The sequence below is a fragment of the Microcebus murinus genome, chromosome 10 (genome assembly GCF_040939455.1).
Source record: "Microcebus murinus isolate Inina chromosome 10, M.murinus_Inina_mat1.0, whole genome shotgun sequence".
Taxonomy (NCBI): Eukaryota; Metazoa; Chordata; class Mammalia; order Primates; family Cheirogaleidae; genus Microcebus; species Microcebus murinus.
In genome coordinates this window covers 99,718,989-99,738,276 of record NC_134113.1, presented here as the reverse complement: position 1 = coordinate 99,738,276, position 19,288 = coordinate 99,718,989, and the positions used below count along the sequence as shown (strand labels likewise).

At 54.8% G+C, this 19,288-nt stretch overlaps 1 protein-coding gene across 7 annotated transcripts in view; it reads left to right on the top strand.

Moving 5' to 3' along the window:
- The window catches only part of CACNA1C (calcium voltage-gated channel subunit alpha1 C), a 613,935-nt gene that overhangs the window by 520,538 nt on the left and 74,109 nt on the right, over positions 1-19,288 (top strand). For all 7 annotated transcript variants that reach the window (XM_076007801.1, XM_076007799.1, XM_076007800.1 and 4 more), the window contains 5 exons: positions 632-684; positions 997-1,143; positions 2,831-3,032; positions 4,417-4,575; positions 5,133-5,243. In XM_076007801.1, the coding sequence (XP_075863916.1) occupies positions 632-684; positions 997-1,143; positions 2,831-3,032; positions 4,417-4,575; positions 5,133-5,243 (672 nt within the window). The remainder of the gene's footprint in view (positions 1-631; positions 685-996; positions 1,144-2,830; positions 3,033-4,416; positions 4,576-5,132; positions 5,244-19,288) is intronic.

Sequence of the window (19,288 nt, the reverse complement as noted above, 5' to 3'; positions counted from 1 at the left end):
GCCTCTTCAGCTTTGCCTGTCCCCCGGGTCACTGCTCTTCCTCCTAGCAAGAAAGGGAGGGGGACTTTCATCCTCTGGAACCTCCATGCCAGTCACTTGCTGAAACCCACAGCACTGACTTCTTACTAGCAGCCTCAGGTGCCCCTGCACTGCCCAGTGTCCAGAGCCCTGCACCTGTCCAGGCCAGCTCCTGCCACCCCCTGACAAGGCCCTCTGCTACGAGCAGGCCAGAGTTCTCCTGGGGCCCTGCTCTTTCCTGCCTGAACCCTTTAAGGTGTTTTGCTGTTCTCCCCCAGGAAGCATTCTCCCCCTGCACCCCCACGCCGCCATGTCCTCCATCTAGTTCATCCCTCTGAGCCCAGCTCTGCCTCTCCTGTCCTCACGAGACCTTCCTAGAGAGTCCGCCTTCCACAGAGTGCAGCTTTCTGTTTCTGCGCTCCAGTGGCACTTGCCACCCTGAGCGCCTGTGTGTGCTGCTGCTCTATCCATGGAGTCCTGTCCTCCCCATCTGGACTCTGCATGCTGCCCACGGCCACTTGCTCCATGCTGGGCTACGGAGATGCTTGGGAATCATTTCTTGATTGACTCATTGATCAGTGAACATCCCTAATCACGTCCTTCTGCCCTCCAGGGAAAGCTGTACACCTGCTCAGACAGCTCCAAGCAGACGGAGGCAGAATGCAAGTGAGTCGCAGCAGGAGGGTGCCCAGGGTACTGGCCAGTCAGACCTGGGAAGCTGGGGACTTGGCTAGAAAGGATGGACAGCTCATTCTTTCTCTGACCATGGTGGCACCAGGGCTTTCACCCATATGTCATCTGGTCTTATTGACAGGACATGTAACCTTTCTATTTCTGAAGGTTCTATGCACTGAGGTACTTCCAAATGGCTAGGACGCTAAGGTTGAAGCCTGGCCGATCTCCATCATGCAGGGGTCAGGTGGGTCAGGAGTGAAGGGGATGGGAGGGCCCAGAACTAACTCTTTCTCCTCCTCTCAGGGGTAACTATATCACGTACAAGGATGGGGAGGTTGACCACCCCATCATCCAGCCCCGCAGCTGGGAGAACAGCAAGTTCGACTTCGACAATGTCCTGGCAGCCATGATGGCCCTCTTCACGGTGTCAACCTTCGAGGGGTGGCCAGAGTGAGTGAGCAGACCACGGCTTGTCCCCCAACATCAGAGGGCCAGCATAGTGGCCCTCAGCCAGTCCTCAAATTCTGTTGATATCTGTCAATATCCCACACACCTTCCCAGTCCTACTTACCCGTGTCCTCCCCAAGCAATGAGGGAGTATGTCTAGAACCACCTTAGGCCACAGTCACTGCTGAAGATGTTGCCATTTTATTTTTTGAGACAGGGTCTCACTCTGTCACCCAAGCCAGAGTGCTGTGGCAGCCTCGAACTCCTGGGCTCAAGTGATCCTCCTACCTTAGCCCCCGAGTAGCTGGGACTACAGGCATGTGCCACCACACCCAGCTAATTTTTTTTCTTTTTCTTTTTTCTTTTCTTTTTTTTTTTTTTGGTAGAAACAAAGTCTCACTACTACATTGCCCAGGCCTGGTCTCAAACTCCTGGCCTCAAGCAGTCCTCCCACCTCGGCCTCCCAAAATGCTGAGATTACTGGCATGAGCTACCATGTCCACCCAGATATCACCATTTTAGGAACTTCCACCAAAACTGAGCTTTTTTTTAGCTCTCTTTCCAACCTCAGCAAGAGCTACAATGTCAGGGTCTCTGCCACCCTGATGGCACCCAGAGAAGTGGGGCATAGGGAACATTTCTCCAGTGTGGGCCCTCTGGCCACATGGGGTTCAAGATGACCACTCCCAGCACGCACTCAGGGTGGGTGGAGATGGCTGCAGTGTGCTGCTGTGCTCATCTCTACCCCACTCCATAGAGAAAGCCTGGTCTACACATGTGGTGCAGGCGAGCCCCGGCCCCCTGCGGAGGCCGTGCATGCATGCCTGGCCAGCTGTGGCCTCACATGCTGAGCACCCTGCCAGGCAGCTCTGCTGCCCGTGCTCCAGATAGCGTTGTATAGACACCTGCTTTTCCACCAGTGTGTATTCCAGTGAAATTATGACATAAAAAATCAGAATATCCTATCAATATTTCTAAGTCAGCAACAGCGCATGGATCTTAGATGAGAGTCGCCATTATTATGTGCTCAAATATAGGTGATACCCAGAGAACAGCCACATACCGTGCAGGGTTACAGAGGAAGGGAGGAGATGATCCCTGACCTCCAAGAGTGACAGGCTTCCTGGGCACAGCGCAGGCCTGGGTGGACGATGTGCGTTTGTAAACAAACCGCTTAGGTATAAACCAAACCACCACTGACGATCTGAACAAGCTTTGTCACGTCAGTACTTTTATCTAACTGGATATTTGCTCTCAGAGAGATTTACTTTATGTTCCCTCTAACATCCTCTGAGTCCATGCTGGTTTGCAAAGCTGTTTCAATATTTACCAATATTTCCAGTGTTTGCAATCAATGTCCATGACTTGTGTCATATTTAAATAGTTTTTCACAGTGTCAGAGCACCTTCATATACATCATATCAACTACCCTGCAAGGTAGGAGAGTCAGGAATCATTGTCTCCCTCTTACAAAGGAAGAGTCTGAGTCTCAGAGAGATTGAGCACTTTGATCAAGGTCACACGGCCAGCAAGTGGCCAGGCTGGGGACTTGAGCCCAGACCTTCTGGCTCCAGCCTGGAGCTATTTCCTGCACCCTCATCCCAGAGATCCCCAGGGCAGTGGTGCCACCATTCCTCAGAGGTGACACTGCGCCTCCAGTGCCCTCTGTGGGGCCTGTCTCCCCCTCCAGGCTGCTGTACCGCTCCATCGACTCGCACACAGAAGATAAGGGCCCCATCTACAACTACCGAGTGGAGATCTCCATCTTCTTCATCATCTACATCATCATCATCGCCTTCTTCATGATGAACATCTTCGTTGGTTTCGTCATCGTCACCTTCCAGGAGCAGGGCGAGCAGGAGTACAAGAACTGCGAGCTGGACAAGAACCAGGTAGCCTCCTGGGAAGGGGAAGCAGGGCTCGCGGGGCGGTGGAGAGTGAAGGGCTGTATAGACACACGGTCTCGGTCTTACAGAGGCGCCTGTGCAAAAGAAATGCAAATCCCTGCAAACCCCAGATCTGGCAAACCCATGCAGCCAGCAAATATGTGTCAAGCTTCGACTTAAGGGGCCTCTGTGATAGGCTTTGTAGAAAGAATCTTATGCCCTATGAGAAGCTGACAAGTTAGCAAGTACCCAGGTGGTGGCATTATTGGTACAGAGGAGAGACACTGGAACTTCAAGAAAGTAGCACTTTGGGAAACTACTCTTACATGGTTTCTTAAGTAAAACGCAGAGGCCTGTGCAGGAGGTGGGACAGAAAAGGGCTTAAGTGAGAGTGAAATGGTGATGCCAAGTCTACAACAGGTTCCGGTGGCCCATGAGAGACAGCCGGCAGCACCGCCGGTGACTCAGGGCTGCTAGGGTGGGACGGAGGTGTAGTCACCGAAGTCTGTTCCCCAGCTAGGTTCCCGGTGGGGAGAGTCCCTGGGGAAATGCCTGGGAATAGGACTGCTTGTGAGAAGGGACAGGGTGCAATCATACATGACAGTCCACATGACGCTAGTCGGGCGGCTGAACCCCTTGTGGGTTTCCACGTCTGCATCTGAGGTTGAGGCTCGACCTCTGGCTGCTGCACAGACTGTGGGTTGAAGATAGAACAGGGAAGAGGGAGGCCAGTTAGAAGGTGGAAATGTCAGGTTTTTGATAGCAGAGGTGGGAGAGTAGAAGGTGGTGACAGTGGGGAGGCTTAGGGACAGGACACCAGGCTAGGGGAGCGAGAGAAGGCAGGGGTGACCTGGCCCCTGGTTTGGGAATCGGGGCACGGTGTGGAGAAATGGACTGGGCCTTCACTGGAGGCCTGAGAATCCAGTTAGCCCAGACCTCCTCCCGTCAGTGGGCTGTGTCTTCCGATCTTGTGGACACCTGCAAACAAGGACAATCGATTGAGACAGGAAAGAGGAGTGGAGTCTGTGGCATAGGGGCTCTTCAGTGGGAAGACCAAGCCTCAGTCAGTCAGCAGCCACTCGGGGGTCATGCAGGCATTACCAAGGTGAGAAAAAGAAACACTTGCTCCTTTCCGATCTAGACAAGGAGTTTGGACTAGAAGGGACTCTCTCCTTGATTAAGGGAGCGGCAAAAAGTCCAGACATTTTCAAAACGCCTTCTCAAACCTGTAAGTGAGCTAGAGCAGTAGGTGGTACCTCTGGCTTCTGCAGAACCTACCGTACCCAGGCCTGTGACTTCATCAACATCCTACCCTCCTTGCCATCCCTCACCTCATCCAGGTGGTTAACCCCTCTCTTATGTCCCCGCCCCGCCCCCACCGCCCTCCCAGCGACAGTGCGTGGAGTATGCCCTCAAGGCCCGGCCCCTGCGGAGGTACATCCCCAAGAACCAGCACCAGTACAAGGTGTGGTACGTGGTCAACTCCACCTACTTTGAGTACTTGATGTTCGTCCTCATCCTGCTCAACACCATCTGCCTGGCCATGCAGGTCAGTCCAAGGGGCCCCCCCACGACGCCTGTGGGAGGGGTGGCTACGAGAGGGCAGAAAGTTGAGGCAGCAGCAGGGCCAGCTCATTGCCCTTCTGGTCGCCAAGGGAGACAGAAAGATGAGCGTCCCTTCTCACAGCGCCCTCCTCTCTGGGCCTCAGGAACGAATCCGCAGGACTCCGAGTTGAGGGAGGGGAGAGGGAGGAGACGCAGAACGGAGAGGGTGAGCTCGGCATGTGAGGTGTGGTGTGAGCCGGGTGGTCTCACAGCCACCTATTTTCAGGGGGCAGCTGTGGCCCAGCCCTCCTGATCCAGAGTTCTCCACAAAATCGTCACAGCCCAAACTCTGCCACTCTGTTTCTAGAGACGGTGAGGGGGAAGAACGTGGGTGCTCCCTGAGTCCACCCGACTGCCCGTGGGAGGTGGTGGCCTTCGGGGTTGGTCCAGGGAGGACTGAGAATCCTCAGGCTATTGAGATGAGAGCTCTGAGAAAACGGTATGGAGGCGGGGAGAGGAGAGGCAGCCCGGCCTGTGTTCACGGCTCCCCTCCCCATGCAGCACTACGGCCAGAGCTGCCTGTTCAAAATCGCCATGAACATCCTCAACATGCTTTTCACCGGCCTCTTCACCGTGGAGATGATCCTGAAGCTCATTGCCTTCAAACCCAAGGTAGGCCTCACAGGCGGCAGGGCCGAGCAGGAAGGGCTGGGAGCGCGTCGTGGGAGCAGGAGGGTGAGGGCACAGCCATCATGAAGGGCCACCCTTCTCCAGGGCAAATGCTCCAACTCCTGCACCTGCCAAGAGCCACCCTCGAAACAGACTATCAGCTCACGGTCTTGGACCTGGCTGGGACATGCAGGAAGGAGATTCCTCCCTGAGCTGGGCCTCCTTCTAGCAAAGGCAGATGATAATCCCTCTCCCCATTTCCCATCCCGCTCTGCCCCCGCCCCAGGACACAACCTAACAGAAAGTGTGCCCACAGACTGGCAGACCAAACCTCTCCGGCCCAGCCCCCCAGATCCACTCGGCCTCTGTTCTGCCCTCTGCCCACTCTGCCAGCCCCACAGACCAACTTCGTATAAGAATATAGGCCAGGGCTGCAAATGTGTGGGGCGCAGGGCTCCTGCCCAGGGGCACCTGTTCACTCACAGCGCCCATGCAGGAAGAGCAGTTACCTGCCCATCACCTTGCTCCTTGTAAGGGAGAAAAGACTGGACCCACTGGCTGAACGAGGCAGGGTAGGGAAGTTTGGATTGCCTGTCACTTTGGATTATCTGTGCCCTTCCTGGCTGGCCCAGCGCTGCTGTCCTGGTGTGACAGGACAGTCACCATGTCCACTGGCCTGGGATTCACCACAATGGCAGCTGCTTCTGAGGGAGGCCACTCAGCGGCCCCCCGGCTGCTGTAGCACCTTCTGGAGAGCGATGAGAAGGAATTCTAGGAAAGTCGTGCAATTACAGACGAGAAAATGCCTCCCACTTTCTGAGCCCTCCCCTCACCCCCTTCAGTAGTTCTCCCAGGCAGCACAGGTCAGCAGGAGGCCAGAGGAGGAGGCTAGTGATGTCTCCTGTTTTTATTCAAATTCTTACTTTTCCCAGGACTGATTGGGGTTGGGGAAGGGTCCTCCTTGGCTGTTGTGTCCATGTTCATTGACAAGATATCCATAGCCTGCTTTGAATTCATATTCAACTAACATTTTTGACACCGTATCATGTGCTACTCACACATCTTTGCGTGCAATCCTCAAAACACCCTGTGCGGTGGGTATTTGCGTCCCCATTGAAGGGCGGAGGAAAGTGGGGCTGGAGAATGAAGTGCCCGGCGTTAATTACACCGCTAATCAGCGGCAGGACTGGATTGGAATCTAGCCCCTCTGACCCTGTAGTCCACGGATTTCCACCACACTGAGCTGTCAGCCAGCACTTCTCCATGCCAGAGCTCTGCCGGCTGTTTTTAAGAAAGAGGGAAATAACCTTTGGGTGATTTAAAAGATAAGACAGACAGTACCCTTACGGTGCTGATTCTTCCCCTCACTCAAGAATGCGCAGGGACCGTGGCTGATGTGCAGCGAATAAGACTCCCCGTGAGCAGATCTGGTGAGGAGCACGGTGCTTCCCGCCTCCTCCGGAGAAGCAAACTTGCTCTTTTCCACTTTCCTGTCCAAGTCCAGTCCCATTTAGGGGCTCACATTTTGTCCTGGTGTGGCGAGGACCACTGAGTGGCCCTGGCCACCTTCCTCAGGGCCACAGTGTCTCCCGCACAGGCCCTGTCCCAAGGCCCAGGCCCGGGAGCACCGACAGGCCCACTGCCCACAGCCCCATGACCGGGAGCCAGGAGTGTGGGCCACTGCCAAGCTGCACTCCGCCTCACCTGGCGTCCTGGCAGTGGGGAACGGGCATCATTTTCATCTAGTGTTATGAGACGCACAGCTTAAATCTTTCGAAGTCTTGAGTCATCCCACAGTTGACTCAGCCATGTTTCTGACGATGTCTGTGGCAGTCCGTGGGGCCCTGCAGCGGACTCTCGGAATCGTGTCTCACGCACACAGGAGAGGCACTGGGCAACCTTCCCTAGGAAGCACACGAAGTTGACACCTGCAGGAGCCTCCACCTGAAAGACACTCTACCCAAATCCTGCAAGTCAAGGAACGAGCCACTTTCCTAGGAAGTACCAGTCAGGGTGGCCTGACCACACAGTGGCCCCTGGTCTCCTCAATCCCTGGTTTTCTATTGTAAAAACATGGAAAAAAAGAAGAGAGACTTTTCCCAAAGAAGGAAGAGAACCATCTGGAGCCACCCTGCATCTCATTCACACCAGGGTTGATCTGTGGCGTGAAGAGAAGGGAAACTGAGGACACCGTGAGCTCCCATAAGGGAACTTCTGGCAAGGGAGGGATCAGGGAGGCGCGGAGTGGAGCCAGGGTCTCTGGATTCTCCCTAAGCTGTTTTCTTCACTCACAAATAGACTCCAGGGAAAGCATCCCCCAAATTTTCAGGCAGAAAACCAAACCAGAAACCACTCAAAGTTGTGGAAGAAATATCTAGCTGGGTCTGACCCAAGAACCAGCAGCTTCTAACAGTGACCTGAAACCCACAACAGCTTCCTGGTCTCGCCATTTACTGGGATTCTGTGCAGCACTCTGTGTGTCACTGGCGTGACCGTGCACACGGCACAGCTGTGTTCGGGCTCCCACAGTTCACAGCACAAGGACAGCCAGGCAGCAGGGAGCTAGAGACTGGTATTCGTGGTCATGGGGTGGGGGGCAGTTATCTGACATTGTCCTTGCTCGAGTTTGCTTCTTTGCCCGTTAGTCTTTGTGACTAGCGGAGGGTGTGGTGGCCAGAGGGTCTGCTTGCTTCATTCTCTCACTTTTGTCACCGCGTTGGCCACTCCCGGTGTCTTCCTTTCCGTCCGTACTCACCACACTGTGGAAAGCAGACTCAATAAGTTCCTGCCCTAAATCCAGGCACCCCTCCCTGCGTCCACACTCTTCACACAAAACATCTAGGGGTGCATATAAACCAGCTTAGAAAAATTCAGCCTCCCACAAAACCTCGGGACTCTGTGGGGACGGTCTTTGAGAGCGGTGGGTGATGGTGGCACTGGCGGGACCCCCTCCCTGGACGTGTGACAGCTGTCTGGAGGTGGCCAGAGGGTGCGGGCCCAGGTGGCCGGCATGGAAGTTCTGGCTGGCATGTTCTGCAGGCAGCTGAGGGGCTGGGCTGTCCTCTTGTTACGAACTGAAGTTTACCAGCAAAGACAGCAAAAAAATTTTTAAGATACCCTTAAAAATATGATAAGCACTAAAAAATATCCAGTGCCTAAGAATAAATCTAACAAAAAATGGCTAAGACCTCTACAGAGAAAGCTGTAAAATTTTAGAGAGAAGAATCAAAGACAAGCTAATAGCTGGAGATATATATCAATGTCCGTGAGCTGGAAAGCTCAATATTGTTAAAATGTCATTTCTCCTCAGACTGATCCATAGACTCAATATAATGCCAGTTAAGTGTCCCAAACGACCTTGGCCTGAGGTGACAATGGCAGGGCCACACTGGCGTCCTTCAGGGCCAACAGTGTGAGCGAGGCAGTCCCTGGCTGCGCCCGCTTTTGGCCCTGCTGGCGCAGCCCTGGAGGGCGGGCGCGGAGCCTCAGCCGCCCTGGCCCGCAGGCCGTGGTGCTGGCAGGAGTGACTTGCTGTTGATGCTGTCGCAGAAGGACGTGGGTGCTGCAGGAGACCGTGAGGGACAGGCAGGGATGGAGTGTCTCCCCAGCCGGGCAGAAGGTTTGACGACGCCCCTCCTGGCAGGCTGCCACGGGCGTGGAGGGCTGAGGCCGCAGGGCCCCGCCCGGCCCTCACTGGGCCGCTGCCCACTCAGTGAGCAGCAGGACTCTCCGCCCCTCAGGCCTCCCCGGGGCACCAAGGCGGCCAGCGTCTGCAATCAAGTCCTTGTGTGTCCTCCCCCAGCCTGCGAACAGCCCTGGCCCAGCTTTCCTGAATAAGAGTGACTGAAGCCTCAGGGCCTACTTTCATGTCACCAGACTAATTAGGACCCAAAGGCATTGCAAACCTAAGGGATGAAAGAAGCCTCTAGACCAGCGCTAACAGAACATTCTGCGGTAATTAGAGTGTTCCGCACACAGTCTGTAACGTAGCGCTGGCCCGCTGTGGCCCTGCACGCTTGCAATGTGGCCAGTGCAACCAAGAACTGATTTTTTGGATTTTGTTTATTGTAACTCACTTCAACGTGCATTTACGTAGCACCACACCTCCAGCAGCACCGCCGAGGCCCTGCCCCTTTCCCGTGACGCTCTCCCCTGTCCGTCTGTCTTGGCTTCCTCAGCCCAGCTGCTCCGGCTTCGCAAAGCCGTCCTCCCTGCCCTTGCTTCATCTGGTGGTTTTCTGCCAGAAATGGACTTGTTGCGGAGCCCCTCTTGACAGGGCAAGACTGGGCCCCCAGCGTGGGTTGTCTCCTGACTCCACCCTTCCCCGGCCACCCCCAGTCGCCTGTCCCCGCCGCGGCCAGGGCCGAGGCCCGCCCTGCAGACTCTTCGCGGCCAGCTCGCACCTGTCCTGAGGGAGGCAGAGAGCGGTCAGGAGCACTCGAGGGTCTGCATTCGGTCCTGCTGCTGCAGGCCCATGTGGGCTGTCTCTGGGGAGCCCTGGGGCTCCCAGACACTCTTCCCCAGTGCCTTGGGCTTCTGACTAGGTTTCCTGTCAGCATTTTAGTGTCAGCATTTTAGTGTGGCGCTGAAACCTGAGAGCCTCGGTCCCTCCCTCTTCCCACCTGACCCATCCTCAGGATGCAGAGCCTTGTCCTTGTACCTCCCAGTTGCTGGCCAGAGACTTGCTGCCTAGTGCCCTCGATGCCACTTCCAGAGTGGGGGCGGCCTTCCCGCCACCCGGCTCCCCCAGCCCACTCCACCTGCACCCTTGCCCTGCGCCCGGGCCCCCGTGGCCAGGCAGCCCGCCTTGCAGCGATCGTCTGAAGTCTGGGGCTGTGACTCGGGCCTGCCGCAGACACAGAGGCTGTGGCTAGCGTTTTCAGGGTGTCAGCTGACAGTGGGGCAGTAATTCAGTCGCCACTATGTTTTCTCTGCTTTGGGGGCTTTTCAGAAGCCCCTGTTATCATTCAGGAAAGAGGAAATGAGGGCAGTAAAGTCGTGGCTGCTTCAGAGGGCGGCGGAAAGAGGGGAGGTTCCCCGTCCTCATCAGTAAGGCTCTCAGCATGCCGGCGGCTGGGAGCAAGGCACAAGTCATAACTGGGATGAGACGCTAGGAGGTCAGAGCTGCATGGACCGTGGCGTCAAATGCCCTCTCTTGGTTGGAGCCACTCCCAGAGCACCACCTGCTCCAGTCCCACTGACAGGCGCAACGGCGCGCAGCTCTCAGGAGAGCGATGGTGCCCTCGGGGTCGCCCCGCGGAGTGCCCGCCGAGGCCCGTCCGCTCTGCTTCTGGGTCTGGGAGAGGGCGTTGCTGGCCTGGACCTGCCGGCACGAGGCAGCTCTCCTCGCATCTAGGCGTGCCTGTGGGGCCATCTCTCCTCTGCAGGCTCTGTCCTTAGGCATAGCTTTCCCTCCTGAGAATGACTGTCAGCTTTGACATGGGGGCACAGGCCCCGCCAAGGTGAGGAGTACTGGGGGAGCCCCGAGGATGTGGCCAAGGCGGAAAGGGTCCCCGCAGCTAGCTTCTTTCCACTTGGGGCTTTAAGCTCACGTGTGGACAGGCAGAGGGAAAGCTCGGGTCGGGAGGTGGGTGCTCTGGGAGCCCTCACTGCAGCAGAGAGCTCAGCAGCCCAGTTCCACGTCTGCTCTGTCCACTCTGTCAATGTCTAGAACCTTCTTTCTTTAAAGATCTAGCACCTGGGCTCCCTTTGGCAAACAGCTTTCCTCACACAACTGGAAGATGTCGTGACACACGCCCTGCAGCCACGCGGGGCTCTCCGGGCGTCTGCGCCTTGCATGGGCAAAGGGGCTTCTTAGGCAGGGGCCAGGTGCCCGGGTGTGGAGTCCTCTGTCCAGGGCCAGCTGCTCCCAGGAAAAGGACCAGGGTTCTGACGTTCACCTGGCAGGTGGACAAGTTGGGAGGACAACCTCACCAGACAGTTCGAGCCCCAAGTCAAACAGTAGATTTACTTGTCTGAACCAGGGAAGAGAAAGCATTTTTACCAGCCATAAGCCAGGCCTGCTTTCCTGCTCAGGCCAGGGTGTTGATTTGCATGGTAATCAGATGTGTTTTTTTGTTCCTGGGAGGAGGCTCGTAGATGGCATATGGAAGGATAGGCTCCTAAATGTCTCCCTTGTATGCAGACAGCCACGGGAGAAGAGTTCATGAGCCCGTGCCAGAGAGGGGCTTGTCAACGCAAGGAGAGGCCTGGCCAACACCACCAAGGCCCCGCACCGCCCACAGGAGAGCGCAGGGCCAGAATCCCTCCAAATGCATCTGTGCAGTCACCGAGGGGCTGGCAGGACCCTGCAGGCACAAGTCCAGCAGGTCCCCAAGGGCAGGAGAGACTCCAACTTCCTTAAACTCTTCCTTGGGCTGTTGAGAGAAATTAGAAGACTCTTTCTTTAAAGCTCAGTAAAGGACGAGACGAATGAATTGGAAAGTGAGATGATCAATAGGAAAAGATGCAAATTGGGGTATTCTCTCTTTTTGAAAACTGAGAATCTTTTAGAAACCTGGTTATTTTTTACTAAACAATGACTTTGCCGGCTGCAGTGTACATCTGTCCAGCCTCACCCCCAATGCCTCTGACCGCAACTCTCAACAGGAACTGCCCTCCTCCGATGATTTAAAGCTAGCCATATCCCTCTGCATGACACAGTATTTGTGTGAGGCTTTAATTTTCACAAAGTAAATTTCACTTTATTTCTTTGCTTAATCATCTGCTGCCCCCAGATCACACCCAGAGAGAAAATTCTGGTAGATTGAGAGCCAGGAGGCCTAGGTCCCCCTGGCCCACGCATCACTTTGCATGAGCCTGGGCTGGGCAGGGGGGCGGGGTGAGGAAGCTCACAGAAGCACTGTCCCCTCCATGTCTGTTCCTATGTAAAATAGGAAGCCTGGCTTGGCAGGCTGTGGCAAGACTGGACGGGTCATGCCTGCAGAGTGATGAAGGCTTCAGGGAAGGTGAGTCCAGAGCAAACTGGGCCGCATCCCAGAGCCGGAGGAGTTTGCACCCAGCCTGGGAACTTGGTTCCTCAGAGTGCCCTTCTCCACGACTGTGCTACAGCGGATTGTTTGCAGTCCTGCTGTTCTGTCATCTCTTACCCTGAACTCATTCATTCTATTCCTCCAGCCAGACTTCTGCCTCATGCCATAATATACCTTCAAGGCTCATCTTGATGCATCTTTGAGGTGGAGTCATGTGAGACGCAGCATAGACCACGCTACTCAAGCCTAAAACTGCCACTCCCCGGGCTGTGGCTTTACAGGGTTCCAGCTCCGTTCTTCACCATTTCCTCCCCTCTGTCTGCTAGGCTCTGTCATTCTTCATGTGTTTTATTTCAAGACCTCTGTGCGTGTGTGGTGCTTGCTAGTGCTGTGCTGAGGGTGAACTCACTGACGACCCATTGAGCGCCCAGCACAGTGGGCAGTACACCTGGCCCCCAAGACACGGCTGTGACACAGCAGGCGGGTGAGCCCAGACGTGCTGGGTCTGACTCTGGGGTCTTGTAGTGTCCCCTGCTCAGCAGCTCATTTGTCCTTGGACAGCCTGCTGTTCCTCCTGCTACTCATATTCCAACTTTAAAAGCAGCAATCAATAAATACATTGACCCATTTGTATCTGTAACATTTAGAAGCAAAATGGGGAAGGAAGTTATATAGATTGTCAATGAAGAGCCAGACACTGGGCTAGTGTACTCTCTCCTTATCTCGTTCAATCCATATGACAAATATTATAGTCTCCCATTTTGCATCTGAGGAAACTGAAGGTCAGAGGAAATCTAAGTAGCATGTCCAAGGTTGCAGAGCTAGTTTTTTGTCATTATTATTTGTTTATAACAAATACTTAGTATCATGCTTATTATGTACCCCCATACAGCTCTGAGCGCCTTAACAAATATTAATTTGTGTAATCCTCACAAAAATCCTGGGATTTTAATGCAGGTTTAGGTGACTCAAAAGCCAAACTGTGGCCAGGCAAGGTGAACACACCTGTGATCCCAGCACTCTGGGAGGCCAAGGCAGGAGGATCGCATGAGGCCAATAGTTCAAGACCAGCCTGGGAAACATAGCAAGACCCCATCTCTACAAAAGACTTAAAGATTAGCTGCACATGGTGGTACACACCTATAGTTGGAGGCTGAGGTGGGAGCATCGCTTGAGCCCAGGAGTGCAAAGCTATGGTGAGCTATGATCCTGCTACTGCACTCCAGCCTGGGGAACAGGGTGAGGGAAAAAAAATCAAGCTCTGCACCACACCCCTATTAAAACAAGAAATGCGAACAGACTGAGTTGTTTCTATGCACTTTGTGGGTGCTTAGCAAGTGTTAGTTTTCTTCTTCGTAAGAAGAGCAGAGACAACCGAAGTAAGCTACTGTCACGTAACAGCCCTGAGGACCTAATGTATTCATTCCATTCCTGCCCTTCTGCCCTCGCTGGGGCCCCTGTCCCCCTTTACCTCTCATTCGGCTGTTCTGTCCGTGGCCCCTCTGTTTCCCCAGGTTTGTTTGGACCTTCTGGATTTTCATTCCAAGTCTGCATTGACAGGTACTTTCAGGAGAGGGGACAGTCGCCTGAGAGGTGGGCTCAGGAAAGTGAAACAATAGTCTGATATTCATGAGTACATATGAATGCACGCATATTCATGAATATGCACACACATGCACAAACACATATGCGTGCTCATTTGCAACAGGAAGACTTGCAAGTTATGGAGACAAAAATCAAATTGCTGAGTTCCTTGAAGGCAGGAACTGTTTCATATTCATTTTTGTGTTCCATGGGAGGCATTCAGTGAAAGTTCCATGCATGCATGAATGAATGGATGAGAATTAAATAGAGCTGGAGAATGAGGAAAAAAGACAGTCAGAATATTAACGTCAGAAAACATTAAGATCATTGATCCTCCATCAGTGCAGAAATGTCTACACAGCCCTGCTTTCTGCCGTAAGAGACTCCCCGTTTCTAGAGCCAGCTCTTGGAAATCCTTCTTTATACTGCATTGAATTTTGCCCCTCTGTAATTCCTCGTATCTGTACTTCCTTTTCCATCTTTCCTTTCTTCAAGCAGTTATTGCGCACCTCAGTGGTGATGTTGAAACACGGTGCGGTCTTTATGGGGCTCACAGTGCAGTGCAGGAAACGCCACACACAGATAAACAGAGCAGTTGCAGATGGGGCGGGCCGTGCTGGGGCCCGGGGAGCGGAGGGGAAGAGGCGCCTGGTTTAGTTGAGGAGGTCAGGGAAGCACCCGTTTAACTGAACCCTGGAAGTTGAAAAGGAGCCAGAAGAAGAGCATTTTGGGCAGAGGGAAGAGCTAAGGCTCTGGGGCAGGGGCAATGCAGCTGTTCTGGGACTTCAGAGTAGGGGTGAAGAGGAGGGCCAGGCAGGGATCAGGGCGGGTGGGCCTTCAGGACCACGCAAAGGGCGTGGGTTTCCTCTGACTGCCCTGGCAAGCCACAGGGGATGGGCCCTTTGGGTAGTTCTGGAATCTGATTTCCATTGTTGGCTGCGTCAAGATCGGCTGGTGAGAGGGGCGCAGCCACGGAGCCCGGTGCCAGGAACGCAGCGCCACGCAGACGCAGAATGAGGTCGCCAGGATCACGCTGCTGCTTGATGGTGAATCGGATGCGACAGTGAGGAAGAGGAGTCAAAGAGGGCTCAAAGGTTCCAGGCTTGTCCCTGGGTGGATCTAAGGGCAGTGCCATTTGCTGAAAGAGAGAAGAATAGGAAGAAACCAGCTTAAAGTATGTATTAGGTTGCAAAGTGTCACAGAGGCAGTCTGAGCTGGAGGCGCATTTTAGGAGTCAGTGCCACACATCCCTCTGGACGTGGAAACTCCAAGAATCCTGTCCAGAAGCCTCTGTGTCCTGGGAGAAGAGGAGCTGGAGAAGGGGCAGAATCAAAGGAAAGGGGGCAGAAGGGAAGAGGAGGGAGAAAAAAGGGGGTCTGGAGGCTGAGAACCAGGAAGACTCACACAAGGGGGACAGAGAAAACGCCTCCCGAGGATGAAAGTGTGGCGAGCTGCGCCAGCTGCAGAGGGAAGGAGGCTGTCCTCAGGCCTCTGGACGCTGAGCGGGGCGGAGAGAGGCCAGAACGCGGCCCTGCTCTCTGGGGGATGGGGGTCTTGCATTTTGTCCTTACAGTGTTGCCCTCCTCCACCTCCTCCCCGAGGAGCGCTGTGAAGGCCCCAGCTCTGCTCCCTTTCTCCCGTGCTAGGAATCCTGGCCAGGAGGACCTCAAACCAGGCCTCCCAGGGCCGGTGGGCTGCTTGCAATGGAGCCAGGCCCTTTCCTTTCCACAGCTCTGCAGGGTTGACTGTAGAGGCCTCACGATTCCATGAACGAAGTTTCCAAGGCAGGCCTTCTGCACTTCACTATTGCTGAGAGATCTTTGCTCTCAAAACCCACGCAGTGCTTTAGCTAGGGGCCAGCACAGCCACTCACGCCATCCTCTCATTCCCTCTCCGTCTTCCCTCTCCCCGTCTGCCCTCACCTCACTGCCGGGGCAGCCCCGAGGCTCAGTTCCCACCTCCTGTGGCCTTTCTGTGGGCTCAGGGCACGTCCTTGGGGCTCAGTGGCTGCTCTCAGCCTAGTGGGGACAACCAGGCCACCAGCAAGAGGTGCGCAGTCCTTGGAGTCCCTTCTGCAGACGAAGTTTGCATCCCCACATACTCAAAGTGCAGGGAAGTGCCTTGACATCTTTTCCAGGAAGCCAGGGCCTTGGTCGCTCAGTGCTCTGTTCAGCACCACTCTTTGGGCCGGGATTCCAGAACAGTCTAAGCTGCTGACTGAAGGAAAAGGAAGTGGCAGTCTAGTGGGACCAAGATTTAGGATTTGGGCTGAAAGGATAGTAGTCACAATTAGGTCACGTTCACATGTCAAGACCATTGGCTTTTGCACGCGCTCTCTCCCATCCAACCACCCCCCTCCCGGGACCCCGCTTCCCTCTGTCACAGCCTCCTTGTCTGTCCCCTGGGTCCTGCAGAAGCTCCTCCTTCCTCCTGGTTCTGATTGGTCCCAAGCACCTCCACTGGCCTTTCCCCAGTGCCCTGTCCACTCTGGGCCCACGCGTGCTCCAGCCCTTATGTCTTCTTCCGTCCTGCCCAGGCCCGGGCTTCATGCAGGAGGAACGGACAGTAGACACCCTACACCGTCCTTCCAGGCGCAGCTCCAGTGTTGTGTCCTCCATGCTGCCTCCCCAGATCAGCCCAGCCAGAAACAGTCTCCACCACCTCTGAGCTCCCAGAATGCCTTTTACCTCCTCTGGCTCTTAACCAGAGCTCCTGATGGAAACGCCATGTCCTTCCAGCAGGACTGGATAGTCTCTGAGCAGAACCTGCTCCTGTCCACTTGGACCTCCTTCCAAATGCTGGCACAGAGCACCTTGCTCCTACCAGTGCTGTCAGTGCCACCTAAGCGAAAGCCCGCTGGCACTGGCTTGCACGGACGGCACCCGTGCCCTTCCTCCCCACAGCAGCCTCAGCCCGGGGTCAGGGCTCCAGCATGTGACGAGGACACTGCCTGCACTTCCCACCGGCCCCACGAGCTTGCCACTCTCCAGCTGGTCCTTGCTGCACTGCTGGAGGGGAGAGCAGAGATGGAAGATGAAGACAGTGGCCCACAGAGCCACCCCTGGGGGCAGTGTTCAGCAGGACCCAGCTACAGGGTCACCTGAGTCAGGGACGTCCTCGCTCAAATGTGACCAGACAGGCTGCTTCAGTGCAGAGTTCAGAGCCTGTGAGATGTGATGGCCGTGAGCTCACCCCACTTCAGAGCTCTGGGACTGAGCGCTTCCCACCTTATTGGAGGATGGGTCCCTTGTGTGATGGTTTTGTTTTGTTTCATTGGATTTTTGTAATTCCAATAAGCATCCCACAGACCTGATGTTCTACAGAACACAGTTTTGGAAACCATGGGGAATCACACTGATTCAGGAAGGCAAAACTGATGTTGAGTATTTAGGCCTAAGGATGCTGGACACCCTCTAGTGCACAAGACGGCTCTGCCCAACAGGACTACCGGCAGGTGCTAGGAGAGCACTCGGGAAAGTCCCTCTATGGCATGCCTTTTGTGGTGACGTCCAGTAGGAACGCTGAGGTCACCTTCCGTGACTGGTTAATGGCCAAGGTTCAGTGTGGATAAAACCACCATTAGAAATGAGAACGTGTCTTGGATTGCCTGACTTTGTATTTCCTCACTAACCTGGAAAATTCAGCTTAAAAACCCTCAGAAGCAAACAAGAATATTTCTTTTTAAAAGTTGTATGGAGGTCAGGTACAGTGGCAGGTGCCTGTAGGCCCAGCTAGTCAGGAGGCTGAGGCAGGAGGATTGCTTAAGCTCCAGAGTTTGAGGCTGCACTGAGCTATAATGACGCCACTGCACTCCAGCCTGGGCGACAGAGCGAGACCCTGTCTCGGAAAAAAAAAAAAGTTGTATGGTAACAGACATCCTTTTGGGTGAGTGGTCTTTAATCCTTTCTGGGCACAAAGCTCCTTTTTGTAACACATATTTTATAACATTAATACCTCCTTAATTTCCTTTAAATAAATTTCAAAGGAAACTTAAAATCCACATCTGTACTCATAATGTCAAAAAAACTATATGATTCCTTAATTATAATATAATGGGAAAGTCTGTTTTAGTAGAAGTAAGAACTCATTCCACAGGAAAAGCAGAGGATAATGAAGGGGGTGGTCCGAGCCGCCAGAATAAGGACTGAGGTCACAGCTGGGAGCTGTAACGATCTGGCCCGTCCTGCGCAGGACTGCCCCTCGCAGAGCAGGGCGCTGAGCATCCGGGTCCCCCCACTGAAGCACGGAGACGCCCCGCAGAGGCGCAGGGCGCTCCGGGGACCAGCGTCACTCCCTGCACTGGGACCGCGCCTCCGGCTGGCTCGGGAGAGCTTCACTGCTGCTCCTGTTGAATTGTGGCTGAAACCTATAGTGGGAGACACCGTGCAGGGAACCCCCAGGCCCAGACTTGCCACGCGCCACAGTAAAAGGAGTAGAAAAGGGAACAGGAAGGAAGGAGGCGGCTGGGAGGAAACAGCAACCCCAGCCCCAGCCCCACACCGCACGGAGAAGCGGTCGTGCTGTGCGGGCGAGGCCCTGCCCGCTGCCTAGCAGCTGAGGGGCGAGTGGCAGTGCCCGGATTACTGTTTGCTGTGGGGCGCCCACGGGGTACCTGGTGGCGCAGTGCGCAGCAGACAGGCACGCACGGGCCCTCCCCACCTCCCTCTTGTACCCAGGGATCTGCGTATTGTTGCAACATTGTGACAGGTTTCTTTTCTGCCTGGTGCTTGAGAGCTTTATAGTCACTATGAATGATAAAAAATAATTATATGACTTGCATAAAGCCATCGTGTGGGAAGGGTAGTATTAGCTATTACATTTAATTATTTAATGCGGAAAATGATTCACACTGTAAAAAAGCCTGGTGGAAAGTACACTGTGGCTCCCCGTCTCCACCCCTGCTGCAGGGAGAGGAAGTGGAGCACACCCGGCCTGGTGGAAGGAAAAGAGATTCCCAGAGCACCTGCTCAAAGCCCAGGGGCCGCCCTGCGCTCAGGCTGCCTGTTCAAGGGCAGGAACAACTTGCGTGATGCCAGGGGCTACGGGCAGTGCAGGGAGGCGCCAGCAAGGCCCAGAGAGGGGGCGTCTCAGCAAATGCTCAGACAACAGTGACGGCAGCAAGGGCAGCGCCAGTGGGCAGTGGGCATCCCTCGCTGCCAGACGCAGCAGGTGCCTTTCCTGTGGGACACAAATAATTCCCACCAAGCCCTGTGTGGACACCCTGCTTTGCAGCTATGGCGGTGGAGGCACAGACAGGGTAGGTGGCTGCCCGCACAGCTCCAGGCTCATCTCTGGAAGAGAAGGCGGTCCAGTGTTCATCCACGTCTTGTTCACGGAAGTGGGTACAGGTCACTAGCTGGGTCATCCCTGCCCCTTAGCAAAGGAGCAGCCCACTAGGGCAAGGAGCAGGGGCGATAGGATGGACGTGGAGGCTGCCCGAGATGTCAGGCAGGAAGGAGCCTCTCTGACCTG